Source organism: Pelodiscus sinensis, chromosome 1, assembly GCF_049634645.1.
Source record: "Pelodiscus sinensis isolate JC-2024 chromosome 1, ASM4963464v1, whole genome shotgun sequence".
Taxonomy (NCBI): domain Eukaryota; kingdom Metazoa; phylum Chordata; order Testudines; family Trionychidae; genus Pelodiscus; species Pelodiscus sinensis.
In genome coordinates this window covers 216461199-216476202 of record NC_134711.1, presented here as the reverse complement: position 1 = coordinate 216476202, position 15004 = coordinate 216461199, and the positions used below count along the sequence as shown (strand labels likewise).

The window sequence follows — 15004 nt, the reverse complement described above, 5'->3', positions numbered from 1 at the left end:
ACTGTCTCTCCCTTTATAGGAAATTTAGTTAACTGAATGGCTGGGATGTCTAGAGAAAGGTAGTACCTCTCCCATCCATTACATGACCCAGCTCTTCATAGCTACAGCAGATAGGATGAAGAGCCTTCTGGTTTCCTCACAGAGGATTTCCAAGTGGATCACCTCTTGCATAAAGACCTGTTATAAGTTGGCAAAGGTCTTGTCCCTCCAAAACAAAACAGGAAATTGCATACCAAAGAAAGCTCTTTCGTTTGCAAAAACCAAGCACTCAAAAGTTAGAAAGCCAGATTTAAGGTCACCCAGCCAGTTTTAATTCAGACCTTGTGTTCATATGCATTATGATACAGCCTTCAATTGTGTGAGCTGAAATGGTTTTGTCCACTGGACCTCTGCCTTAGTATACAGCATTAACTCTGCTGAGAGAATGAGGCAGCAATTCACTATTTATTTTTATTCTCATTTTTCAGTGTGTGGCCTCAGGCCTTATATACTACATTATACCATCCCAGAAAAGGAATGTACAACATACTACTCTTGAGGGAACAACATAAAGCTTTTTAATATAAATGTGGTATTATGCTTTTTATTAATAGATCAGCAAAACGATTTTTATAAAACCAAATTTAAACAACAGATTGAGTAAACTATCATTATATTTGATGAAAAGCAGCAGGATGTTATTAAGCATGGCAATGTTCTGTATGTGGAGGAAAAGTTACACAAGTTTCAATCACAAATAAAAACCCAGAAAACTGTAGTGAATGCCATTTATGAAATGTTGAGAGCTTCAAGCCATAAAATAGCTTACTGTATCAAGCCATATTTTATGTAGTCTGTAACAAAAACTCACAGAGCACTTACATTCTGATATTTCCTTTTTTTTTTTCTTTTTTTAACAGATAATCATTCAAAGCCAATGGAAATTGACGGGGATGTTGAAATACCTCCTAACAAAGCAACAGTCCTTCGGGGCCATGAATCAGAAGTGTTCATCTGTGCCTGGAACCCTGTCAGTGACCTACTAGCATCTGGGTAAGGCAATGACTGCAACCACATTCCAGATATATAAAATCCCATCTGTTTCAATTAGGATTGATTTAAAGGTGCAAAAAACATGAGAGAATAGTACAGCTTGAGGGACCACTTCTACAGTTTCTCATGCTAGGACAGCATCCATGCAGAGTTGGAAAGAGTTGTGAGGTGATCCAGTGCTTCAGATGTTTGCAGAGTTAGCACGTGCTGGGTTTGTGAAGTGAAAGGAGTAAACAGTGAGGTGGCACAATTTGAAGATGATACTAAACCGCTCAAGGGTATGTCTACACTATCCCGCTAGTTCGAACTAGCGGGGGTAATGTAGTCATCCGCAGTTGCAAATGAAGCCCGGGATTTGAATTTCCCTGGCTTCATTTGCATGAAGCCGGCCGGCGCCATTTTTAAATGCCGGCTAATTCGAACCCCGTGCCGCGCGGCTACACGGGGTTCGAATTAGCCCGCGTTTAAAAATGGCGCCAGCCGGCTTCATGCAAATGAAGCCCGGGAAATTCAAATCCCGGGCTTCATTTGCAACTGCAGATGACTACATTACCCCCGCTAGTTCGAACTAGCGGGGTAGTGTAGACATACCCCAAGATAGTTAAGACCAAAGATCTCACCAAACTAAGCAATCAGGCAACAAAATGGCAAATGAAACTAAACTGCAAACTTTTGCCAGCATAGCTATATCACTCATGAGTCTGAAAAAGTGAGATCCATGACCAGTACTGCTGTGCCACTAGAAGTCCTTAGGGTAGACACTGCTGTACTGGCAAAGCTCTACTTTTTCTGATCTCACTTGTTTTACTCATGAGGGGTAATTTTACTAGGCCCATAGCAGAGCTTTGCCAGCATAGCTGCATCCACACTAGGAGCACTTTGCTATGACATTTTACCAGTAGTTCTCTGAGTCAAGTGCCCCTGAGGATAAACTTGGCCATATTTAGATTTGGGTCAGGTCCCGTCTTCTGTTTTGTGTCCTGTGTCATGACTGGGGCTCTTAACCACCATCGCTACCACCACTTCCACTGCTACTACTGCCACTACTATTACTACTACTAAATAATAATGATAATAAAAATAAACTTTTTACAGAAGATCATGATAATTTGCAGAAATGTTGATGTCCTGTTAAAAATGTTAAAAGAATAGCCCAAAATGAAGCATCAAAGAGCCAGCACTAAAGCACTCTGAGGGCTTTTCTACATAAGGAAGGCCACCAGAATGTCAGTCTACCATCTTTGATTCTTAACTGTCCAGCTGCATCTTGCTGACCAGCATTAACAGATTGTTTTGCTCCTGGATCTAGTCCTCTTTGAAATAAGACTAGCTCAGAGTGTACTAAAAAACTATTAGCGCACATCAGCAGGATGTACATGGATAGACTAGGGTAGATCAGCATCCCCAATTCTCTGTAGTCTAATTGCTCATGTAGAAAAGCCCTTTGTTGAAGGGATGTGGTTGCAGAATGAATTTCCAGAGATCAGACAGATCCACTCTGGCCACCTTTAGGAAACACTGCAAAAACTTCCTATTTGGTAAAAGTTTGCCATTGTAACAACATTCATAGTTGTTCCCTCTTCCATGACCTCCAAATAAGAGACTTAGCCCCAAACAGGACTTTCTATATCCCAAACAGAAAGAAGAGCCAGACAATGGAGTCCACAAAGGGCTTTGTTATTTTCAATCTGTTTTATGAGGAAGGTGCTCAGATATTATGGCAGTGTATGGCCATAGAAAATCCTAAAATAGCTACATGGAAAGATTAATTGCACATTATGAAGCAACTGAAAATTCCAAATAAAAATAATTGCATGTTGTAAATTGGGCTGATAAACAAAGCTTGGGTGCATGGCCACAAAAAGCTCAAGCAATCCCTCAGCCATAGTGCCAGTAATTACCATCTGATGTTAAAAGCCATTTTACCACTCTCTGTGAAGTCTGGTTTGTCCTGTACAATATCTTTTAACATCTAAGCTTCAGTTCTGCGAGATAAATAGTTTCATGCACACATTATTTTATACATTTCTATGATGCATGTTCCAAGCATAGTCAAGACCCGTTGTTCCCAGTGCTGCATTACCATGCTAAAAGTTGACATCTGCTCTGAAAAGTTTGTAGTCAAAGGGCAAAGCCCTCATGTTGTAGTTTTGTGGCTGCAGAGGTCTGCCCAAGGACAGGTAATTGCATGGTCAGGGCCTAAAGACCAGATATGACAAAGATTGTAAAAAAGCCGCTTGGATAGAAAAGAGGGCGAAGACAAAGAAAATAATGATAGAAAATGCGATTATGTATAAACTATGAGAAAAATGCACCTCTGATTTTTAGTAGCTCCTAGATATGATTCATTGTTTGGGAATCATCTGTGTTCCAGTTAACTTTCACACTTGATTTTAACTTTTAGAAAAAGTTGTATTTAGTTATTAAATTTTTCTGTCTTACTTATTTTTTCCACATTCTTAACTGAACAATGACTGGGAACCCTTGGATAATATCTTTAAAATAAACTAATAAGTAATTGAACCTGTCAAATTACCACAAGGAATATTAAATCTCAGCTACAATATAGCAAAAATGATCCTGAAACTTGCATCTGAAGATTAACAATAACAAAATCTGAAAGGGTTGGGCAAGACAATTAGTCAGCCAATTTCTTCTCTAGGGCTATTTAACAACAATCCCGACAGCCATGGAATGGGTATTTTATTTGCCCTATGAATAATATTTTGGATATATCCTCTTCCTTGTTTTATAATTATATGGGGGCTGGAGAACATGCAATTAAAAAAGGAAAAGAAAAGACACTCTTTCAGAACTAAGCTTCCTAAAAGTTAGGCAATACTCCCCCCAAGAGAAAATCCGTACAGTACTCCTCTAACTCAAGCGCTCATGACATGCATGCTGGAATCAGCTTCTTTATCATGCAGATTAGAATGCTTCAGAGGGTTAAGGAGATTAAATATCTTCCCAAATTGTGCTTGAACCATGGTCCTCTAATAATGCAGGGTTCATTGAATCATTCAGAAGAAATCAGGATGCTTTTCCCAACCACAAAAGGAAAGAACACACAAATACTCCGCCTCACACTGTTAGGCTTGTGGAGGTACTCTGCAGGGACACATAATAGCTTAGATAGCCTTGGGAGGAACAGAATAGAAAAACAAAATTAAAATACTGGAAAATAAAATTGCCCAAGCAGAGCCTGAATACTGAATAAATAAAACCACTGGAAGTGAAACTGCAGCTCTTCTAGAATTAGCAAATTGCAAACAGGGTCTGATAGCTCTGTTGCTTAAAAAACATTGATTTCAAACACTGGCACAAAATGGATTATTCAATTAGGACAATGTTAGTGCTGAATTTTGCATAATGAAGAAGCCAACAGCAACATAAGGCAATTTCCCAATTAGTTGTATGTTAAGGCATTAGCCCTCTCTTATTAATAAAAGATTTATGTCCTATAAACAATTACAAAGTACCAGAACTAAAAGTGTGTTTTAGCTTTCAAACTTCATTAAATAATCTAGTCAGTCTTCCTAAACTCAGTGCACTGTGTTCAGTGTCTCTTAAGATGGACGAATTAGAGTGCCTCGTATTAAAGGAGGATATTGATACAATAGGCATCACAGAAACTTTGTGGACTAAGGACAATCAATAGGAGACAGTCATACCAGGGTACAAAATATAACAGAAGGACAGAAAAGGTCATGCTGGTGCGGAAGTGGCTCTATACGTGAAAAAAAATGTAGAATCAAATGAAGTAAAAATCTTAAATGAACCAAAATGTTCCATAGAATCTCTATGGGGAGTAATTCCATGCACTAATAATATGAATATAGCAGTAGGGATACATTATCGACCACCTAACCAGGATCGTGATAGTGACTATGAAATGCTAAGGGAGATTAGAGAGGCTATCAAAATAGAAACTCAATAACTGAGGGGGATTTCAACTATCCCCATATTGACTAGGTACATGTCACCTCAGGATGTGATGCAGAGATAAAATTACTTGATACATTTTTAAATGACTGCTTCTTGGGGCAGCTGGTTCTGGAACCCACAAAGGAAGAGGCTATTCTTCATTTAGTCCTAAGTGGAGGGCAGGATCTGGTACAAGAGATAAATATAACTGCACCGCTTGGAAATAGCGACTACAAAAACATTTAACATCCCTGTGGTGGGAAAAACACTTCAGCAGTCCATCACTGTGCCATTTAATTTCAGAAAGGGGAACTACACAAAAATGAGGTGGTTAGTTAAACAGAAATTAAAAAGTACAGTGATGAAAGTAAAAGCAAGCTGCATGGAAACTTTTCAAAGACACAATAATAGAGGCCCAACCCCAAATTAAAAAACACAGTAAGAGAATCAAAAATGTGCCACCATGGCTTGACAAGCAAGTAAAGAGTCAGTGAGAGATAAAAAGATGTCTTTTAAAAAGCGAAATCATAGAATAGAATCATAGAATACTAGGACTGGAAGGGACCTCGAAAGGTCATCGAGTCCAGTCCCCTGCCCTCATGGCAGGACCAAATACTGTCTAGACCATCCCTGATAGACATTTATCTAACCGACTCTTAAAAATATCTCCAGATATGGGGATTCCACAGCCTCCCTGGGCAATTTATTCCAGTGTTTGACCACCCTGACAGTTAGGAACTTTTTCCTAATGTCCAACCTAAACCTCCCTTGCTGCAGTTTAAGCCCATTGCTTCTTGTTCTATCCTCAGAGGCCAAGATGAACAAGTTTTCTCCCTCCTCCTTATGACACCCTTTTAGATATCTGAAAACTGCTATCATGTCCCCCCTCAATCTTCTCTTTTCTAAACTAAACAAACCCAGTTCCGTCAGTCTTCCTTCATAGGTCATGTTCTCTAGACCTTTAATCATTCCTGTTGCTCTTCTCTGGACCCTCTCCAATTTCTCCACATAATTCTTGAAATGTGGTGCCCAGAACTGAACACCATACTCCAATTGAGGCCTAACCAGCGCAGAGTAGAGCGGAAGAATGACTTCTCGTGTCTTGCTCACAACACACCTGTTAATGCATCCCAGAATCATGTTTGCTTTCTTTGCAACAGCATCACACTGCTGACTCATATTCAACTTGTGGTCCACTGTAACCCCTAGATCCCTTTCTGCCATACTCCTTCCCAGACAGTCACTTCCCATTCTGTATGTATGAAACTGATTGTTCCTTCCTAAGTGGAGCACTTTGCATTTGTCTTTATTAAACTTCATCCTATTTATCTCAGACCATTTCTCCAATTTGTTCAGATCATTTTGAATTATGACCCTATCCTCCAGATTAGTCGCAACCCCTCCCAGCTTGGTACCATCTGCAAACTTAATAAGCGTACTTTCTATACCAATATCTAAATTGTTGATGAAGATATTGAACAGAACCGGTCCCAAAACAGACCCCTGCAGAACCCCACTTGTTATGCCTTTCCATCACAATTGTGAACCATTAATAACTACTCTCTGAGTATGGTTATCCAGCCAGTTATGCACCCACCTTATAGTAGCCCCATCTAAGTTGTATTTATCTAGTTTATTGATAAGAATATCATGCGAGACCGTATCAAACGCCTTACTAAAGTCTAGGTATGCCACATCCACCGCTTCTCCCTTATCCACAAGACTTGTTATCCTATCAAAGAAAGCTATCAGATTGGTTTGACATGATTTGTTCTTTACAAATCCATGCTGGCTGTTCCCTATCACCTTGCCGCTTTTCAAGTGTTTACAGAAGATTTCCTTAATTACTTGCTCCATTATCTTCCCTGGCACAGAAGTTAAACTAATTGGTCTGTAGTTTCCTGGGTTGTTCTTGTTTCCCTTTTTATAGATGGGCACTATATTTGCCCTTTCCAGTCCTCTGGAATCTCTCCTGTCTCCCATGATTTTCCAAAGATGATAGCTAGAGGCTCAGATACCTCCTCTATCAGCTCCTTGAGTATTCTAGGATGCATTTCATCAGGCCCTGGTGACTTGCAGGCATCTAACTTTTCTAGGTGATTTTTGACTTGTTCTTTTTTTATTTTACCTTCTAAAACTACCCCTTCCCACTAGCATTCACTATGTTAGGCAATCCTTCAGACTTCTCGGTGAATACCGAAACAAAGAAGTCATTGAGCATCTCTGCCATTTCCAAGTTTCCTGTTATTGTTTCTCCCTCCTCGCTGACCAGTAGACCTACCCTCTCCTTGGTCTTCCTCTTGCTTCTAATGTATTTATAAAAAGTCTTCTTGTTTCCCTTTATTCTTGTAGCTAGTTTGAGCTCATTCTGTGCCTTTGCCTTTCTAATCTTGCCCCTGCATTCCTGTGCTGTTTGCCTATATTCATCCTTTATAATTTGTCCTACTTTCCATTTTTTATATGACTCCTTTTTTATTTTTAGGTCATGCAAGATCTTGTGGTTAAGCCAGGGCGGTCTTTTACTGTATTTTTTATCTTTCCGACACATCGGAATAGCTTGCTTTTGGGACCTTAACAATGTCCCTTTGAAAAACTGCCAGTTCTCCTCAGTTGTTTTTTCCCTCAGTCTCAATTCCCATGGGACCTTACCTATCAGCTCTCTGAGCTTACCAAAATCCGCCTTCCTGAAATCCATTGTCTCTATTTTGCTGTTCTCCCTTCTACCCTTCCTTAGAATTGTGAACTCTGTGATTTCATGATCACTTTACCCAAGCTGCCTTCCACTTTCAAATTCTCAACCAGTTCCTCCCCATTTGTTAGGATCAAATCTAGAACAGCTTCCCCCCAGTAGCTTTTTCAACCTTCTGAAATAAATCCTAGTGAGGAAAATAGAAAGGAGCATAAACTCTGTCAAATTAAGTGTAAAAATATATTAAGAAAAGCCAAAAAGGAGTTTGAAGAACAGCTAGTCAAAAACTCAAAAAGAAATAGTACGTCAGATGCATGAAGCCTGCAAAATTACCAGTGGGGCCCTTGGACAATCAAGATGCTAAAGGAGCACTCAAAGACGATAAAGTCATTGTGGAAAAATGAAATGAAATCTTTGCTTTGGTCTTCATGGCTGAGGATGTTAGGGAGATTCCCAAACCCGACCCATTCTTTTTAGGTGACAAATTTGAGGAACTGTCCCAGATTGCGGTGTCATTAGGGGAGGTTTTGGAACAAATTGGTAAACTTAACAGTAACAAGTCACCGGGACTGGATAGCATTCACCCAATAGTTCTGAAAGAACTCAAATGAGAAATTTTAGAACTATTAACTGCTTTGTAACCTATCCTTTATATCAGTTTATGTACCTAGTGATTGGAAGATAGCTAATGAGATGCTAATATTTAAAAAGGGCTCTAGAGGTGATCTTTGAAATTACAGACTGGTAAGCCTAACATCAGTACTGGGTAAATTAGTTGAAACTATATTAAAGGATAAAAATGTCAGACACATAGATGAACATAATTTGTTGGGGAAAGTCAACATGATTCTGTAAAGAAAAGCATGCCTTACTAATCTACTAGAATTATTTGAGGAAGGCGTCAATAAACATGTGGACAAGAGGAAGCCAGTGGATATAGTGTACTTAGATTCCCAGAAAGCCTTTGACAAGGTCCCTCACCAAAGGCTCATAAGTAAAGTAAGTTGTCATGGGATAAGAGGGAAGATCCTCTCATGGACTGATAACTGGTTAAAAGACAGGAAACAAAGGGTAGAAATAAACGGTAAGTTTTCAGAATGGAGAGAAGTAACTAGTGGGGTCCCCCAAGGGTCTGTACTGGGACCAATCCTATTCAGCTTATTTATTAATGACCTGGAGAAAGCAGACTGTGAAGAGCTTCAAAAACATCTCACCAAACTAAGTGATTGAGCAACAAAATGGCAAATTGAATGTAATGTTGATAAATGTAATGTTGATAAATGTAAAGTAATGCACATTGGAAAAAATAATCCCAACTATACATACAATACGAGGGGGACTAATTTAACTATAACTACTCAAGAGAGAGATCTTGGAGTCATCATGAATAGTTCTCAGAAAACATCCATTCAGTGTGCAGCGACAGTGAAAAAAGCAAATAGAATATTAGGAATAATTAAAAAAGGGATAGAGAATAAGACGGAGAATATCTTATTGCCCTTATATAAAACCATGGTACGCCCACATCTTGCCCTTATATAAAACCATGGTACACCCACTGCATATAGATGTGGTTGCCTCATCTCAAAAAAGATATATTGGCATTGGAAAAGGTTCAGAAAAGGCCAACAAAAATGATTAGGGGTTTGGAACAGGTTCCGTATGAAGAAAGATTAAAAAGACTTAGACTTTTCAGCTTAGAAAAGAGGAGACGGGGGGGGGGGGGATATGATAGAATCTATATAATCATGACTGGTGTGGAAAAAGTGAATAAGGTAAAGTTATTTACTCCTTCCCATAATATAAGAACTAGGGGTCACCAAATGAAATTAATAGGTAACAGGTTTGAAACAAACAAAAGGAAGTTTTTCTTCACTCAGTGCACAGTCAACCTGTGAAAGTCCTTGACAAGAGGATGTTGCGAAGGCCAGGACTTTAACAGGGTTCAAAAAAGAGCTAACTAAATTCATGGAGGTTAGGTCCATCAATGGCTATTAGTCAGGATGGGTAGAAATGGTGTTCGTAGCTTCAGTTTGTCAGAGGCTGGAAGTGGGTGATGGGAGAGGGATCACTTGATGATTACCTGTTTCTGTTCCGCTCCCTCTGGGGCATCTGGCATTGGCCACTGTCGGAAGACAGGATACTGGCCTAGATGGACCTTTCAGCTGATTTAGTATGGCTGGTTTTATGTTCTTATGACATGAAAGGTTATGTTAGAAGTTCTTGCCACAGCAATCTCAGCTATTCCTGCTGGCAAAACTCCTGACCCACATTTTTTACAAGTCATTCGGAATGATAGTTAGAAGGGTTCTATTCTGTCTGTCAGTAGCCCAATCTTATAGGGACTAATGGTAACTGGCATTAAACTGGTGATGAATTAGTAGTGAAACCATAGCTAGCCCTTGTATTTAAATAAAAAAAAATTGAATCTATAGACTACAGGCAGTCCCCGACTTACGCGGATCCGACTTATGTCGGATCCGCACTTACGAACGGGGCTTTCTCGCCCCAGAGGTCGAGGTGGCGGATTGCTGCCTGCGAGCTCCGGGGCGAGAAAGCCCCGTTCGTAAGCTGCTCCCCGTGTCCCTGGTCTGCTGGGGGGGGGGGGCGCAGCTACTGTGCCCCCCCCCCCAGCAGACCAGGCTTTTGTTGTGGACCCTGGGGCAGAGCAGCTGGGTCGCTGCCGATTGGTCCTGCAGTGCCGCTCTGGGCACTACTGGACCAACCCGGCAGCACCCCAGCTGCTCTGCCCCAGGTCCTGATTCAGCCACTGCTGGTCAGTTTCAGCAGTGGCTGAATCAGGACGCCTGGGGCAGAGCAGCTGGGGTGCTGCTGGGTTGGTCCAGTAGCGCCAAGGAGCGAGGAGCGGTGCTACTGGAGCAACCCAGCAGCACCCCAGCTGCTCTGCCCCAGGCATCCCCAAGTCAGCCGCTGCTGAAACTGACCAGCGCTGACTACAGGAAGCCCGAGGCAGAGTTGCTCTGCCCCAGGCTTCCTGGAATCAGCCGCTGATCAGTTTCAGCAGCAGCTGACTTGGGGACGCTTGGGGTTCTTAAGTTGAATCTGTATGTAAGTCAGAACTGGCGGTCAGTTTCAGCAGCGGCTGAATCTGGATGCCAGTTCCGACTTACATACATATTCAACTTAAGAACAAACCTACAGTCCCTATCTTGTACGTAACCCGGGGACTGCCTGTAATTGCATTTGTAAACTGTGATCTAGAAATCAGGGCCAAAGATTAATGAACAGAAATAATCATTAATATAGAATTTGACCTACATCACTCAGATTTCAAACCAGATCAACATTTTGGTTACTTGAGATGTCCTTTGAAATGTAATTTGTTAATTTAGCCTTTTATTTAATGTGGAAAACATTTTAGTTATTGATTTCAAGAAAGCGTTCAATTCAATTGGGTGGAATTTTCTTTTCAATGAATTTAAAAGCATGGGTTTTAGAGAGAAGAATTTTATCTGAAGAATTCAATCATGAAAGAGACCCACTTTTCTTTCCCTGTAGCAATATATCTCCTAAATTTCATTATTAAAAAGGTGCACTAAAATATGAGGTACAGACTGGATATGTAGGAAATAAATATTACTTTACGGCTACGTCTACACTGGCCCCTTCTTCGGAAGGGGCATGCTAATTTTGAACTTGGGAATAGGGAAATCCGCGGGGGATTTAAATATCCCCCGCGGGATTTAAATAAACATGGCCGCCGCTTTTTTTCCGGCTTGGGGAAAAGCCGGAAAAAAGCATCTAGACCGGCGCGATCCTCCGGAATGAAGCCCTTTTCCGGAGGATCTCTTATTCCTACTTCAAGGAATAAGAGATCCTCCGGAAAAGGGCTTTATTCCGGAGGATCGCGCCGGACTAGATGCTTTTTTCCGGCTTTTCCCCAAGCCGGAAAAAAAGCGGCGGCCATGTTTATTTAAATCCCGCGGGGGATATTTAAATCCCCCGCGGATTTCCCTATTCCCAAGTTCAAAATTAGCATGCCCCTTCCGAAGAAGGGGCCAGTGTAGACGTAGCCCCAATGTGTGAATTCCTGGAAGTATAAGAAATATGCTAATTCTGTATCAAATTCTACTTTCTGCATTTCAAAGAAAGTAACCCAGTGAATAAATACAAGCAAATTTTTGTTGCAAAAAAGGTTTTCACAAATTGTTATCTTGTTTGTTGTATATATTTTGCAAAATTATGTAGCATGTATGGCAATACAAAGGTGAGCTGCATGTGGGTTGCATGATACTGAGGGCGAGAGAGTGTCTTGCTTACAAAATGCTTTGGAAAAAATATTGGTGAAATGTGAAGTTAATTTTAAAAAAGCTTTCTTTGCTTTTAGTTTAAGAACTTAAATGAGGATTATTCTGATTAAAAATATAACAGATCACAAACATGTGAATCACGGCGCAGAGCGAGGGAGTGGAAGAGCAGAGGAACTCACCACTTGTTGCTTATTTTTTTAAAGCCTACGATGTTCTCTCTGTGTAACCAGAGATTTCCACCTGCTGCGTCAGACCATCTCATTATGAACTGTTCATCTCAGTGTGTTTGTTTTTGTAGATCTGGAGACTCTACTGCCAGAATATGGAATCTCAATGAAAATAGTAACGGTGGTTCCACTCAGCTAGTTTTGAGGCATTGTATAAGAGAAGGAGGCCATGATGTCCCCAGCAATAAGGACGTGACTTCATTGGACTGGAATGTGAGTTAACTTCTAGGGCCAGTCATAGTTTTTAAATGAATAAACTTCATTCACATGCAGTTATAAATATTGAGCCTTTATAATTAAGGTGGTACCCTACTAACTTCCTTCTGGTTTTCAGAAACTCGTAAGAAATTAAACTTTCGTCTGTTGGGCTGAAATTTTCTATGGCTGTTGATTTTCTTTAAGATTAATAATTTATGTATTTATATATTTATTTGGGTTATTGTGAGTAAATATAGCTCAACGGTTTTTAAGCATCAGGGATTAAAAAAGAAAGTGTCAGTGGGAATCCATATCATCACAGGATCCCATCTGAATGCATTGACTAGTCATGACTATTATTGTGCCCCAATGTCAGCTAGGTGCAAAAAGAAATGGGTAAGGCCCTTCCTCAAACTGCTTGCCCTTAAAACTGGACACTTGACATAATGAATGAAGGTCATGCATAGTAGAGGAAGGTCAGGCAGAACATGGTTAACAAGGAGGACAAAGAAGAAAGTTTGTGAATGTTCTTGATTCATTTGCTGTGGGCTCAGTGGCAAAGGGGAATTTTTGGGAAGGATTTAGAAAAGGAGATGGTGGTAAGTTGATAGACCATCATAAGGAAATAGAGAATTAATTACATAAGGAGAAGTATGAAAAAGGCTCAGAAGCAATTATGGGACAAGTGGGGAGAAATGGCTAGGAAAGGACATCCTTCATTGGGTGATCATACTTAATTCCTAGGTCTATTGTGATACCAATATTTATACTGAAGTCTATTGTAATATTTACGTAAGTAAGCATTTCTAATGAAACCCTCAATTTACAGTTTTCCACAAGAAATGAAAACAAAGGAAACTGGCATTTTACGTGATGCAAATTTGGACAGTATTTGTTAATCTTCCCCCTGATCTCTCTTTCCCCTCTCTCATGTGCTCTTTGATAATTATCACTTACACATTAGCCAGAATACAATTTGAATGTATGGTTCTAGAAAACTTAACCTCCTTTTCAACATCTTTCTATCTGTCTGACTGTCTTTGGAGGATAGGAGTGGACATGTCTGTTGATGGACTATTTTTTTTCTTAACATTTTATGTTGGATGCTATGAAAGCTACCTCTATGGTTATTTAATTAAACCTACAATATTCTTCATCATCCAGTGTGAGACTTTCACACTGGTTAACACATGAACACAGTAGTTCTCTTATTCTGTTTTCATATGAATTATTCTGTAATTAGAAACATTATCAAGAAACATGTATGCCACTTTTCATAGCTCCCATTGGCCAGTAACAGTGAACTGCGGTCAACGGGAGTCACAAGCATCCTTACCTGCAGATGCGCAGGTAAATAAAACATCTGGCAGCCCTTCAGGGGCTAACTCTGGCAAACCATGTCCGACCCATGGACCACTCATTGCCCACCCCTGTACTAAATGCTCTAAAATTACTTTTCTCAAGAAAAAAAATTCCGTAAAAATCATTATATCTCGATTTTGTCTCAGTCCTTTTGGACGGTCTGACAGTGCAATTCAGTATTTAGTGGTTCGTTTGTGGTTTTTATTCTCTCTCTCTCTCTCTCTCTCTCTCTGTCTCAGCAGTACTAATCTCTAATTTAGGATGTAACCTAGTAATGATACTTGCTTGCTTTCTTTGTGGGTTACCAGATTTCCCTTACTTCAGAAAAGACTGGCTTTGAGAAATAGATGAGTGAATCAGGGCTGAATCGTGTTTACCTTTCATTGATACTGTCTTTTCCACATTCAATAGAGTGATGGAACGCTATTGGCTACAGGATCATATGATGGTTTTGCAAGAATATGGACAGAAGATGGTGAGTCATTCAACAGTTTATTGTTTTCCATGATTGCTAATGATTGATAGTTCAGTATCCTAGCTCTCAGACAAAACATAGCGTTAATCTTATTTGTTTTTAAATTTCAGGTAACCTTGCAAGCACCTTAGGTCAACATAAAGGTCCCATATTTGCTCTGAAATGGAACAAAAAGGGGAATTACATTTTAAGTGCTGGCGTTGATAAAGTTAGTATTAAAACTATGTAACTTTGATTTGTGAATGTGCAGATGCTGTGAGCTTATGTTGTTTAAATTTCAACATCTTCTCTTGCTTTGGGAATTCAGCAAAGTTTGCCTCATTTGTTTTGTTGGGTCTTGATTTCATCAGAATAAGCAACTAACTACTCTCGTATGGCTGGATAAATTTGTGTCATGTGACATACATTTTTTAATAAATCATCACTTCAGTGTCTGTGTCACATTGAATCCTAAGCATTGCTCATGCAAAGTGAAAGTCTTATTCCCCAATTTATTTATAAACATTTAGTCTAGCAGTTATAAATACCTCAGGAGAGGGAATGCCCGCTAGTTCATTTCAACAGTCAGACAAAGAAAACTGAATAAAGAGTTTATGGTTTTGTTCGCAAATCAGGCCAAATATGGTGATTTCATCTGAAAATCAAACACAACGTGGCAACTTCAGCTGCGTGTACTGTTAAAGATTGAAATCTCAGATTACTACTGAGGGGGAAACACAAACCCATTTGAACTAGGACAGGAAAGCAACTTCCCACAAATTCCTATACCTTTCAGAGGCATAGTAACTTTTATCTCCCAACTGTAGTACTAATATTCCAGTGGCCA

General features: G+C 39.9%; 1 protein-coding gene across 5 annotated transcripts in view; it reads left to right on the top strand.

Annotated features, from left to right (window-relative positions):
- Positions 1–15004, top strand: part of TBL1X (transducin beta like 1 X-linked) — a 290873-nt gene that overhangs the window by 256710 nt on the left and 19159 nt on the right. For all 5 annotated transcript variants that reach the window (XM_075915224.1, XM_075915214.1, XM_075915234.1 and 2 more), the window contains 4 exons: positions 900–1032; positions 12215–12356; positions 14115–14178; positions 14289–14386. In XM_075915224.1, the coding sequence (XP_075771339.1) occupies positions 900–1032; positions 12215–12356; positions 14115–14178; positions 14289–14386 (437 nt within the window). The remainder of the gene's footprint in view (positions 1–899; positions 1033–12214; positions 12357–14114; positions 14179–14288; positions 14387–15004) is intronic.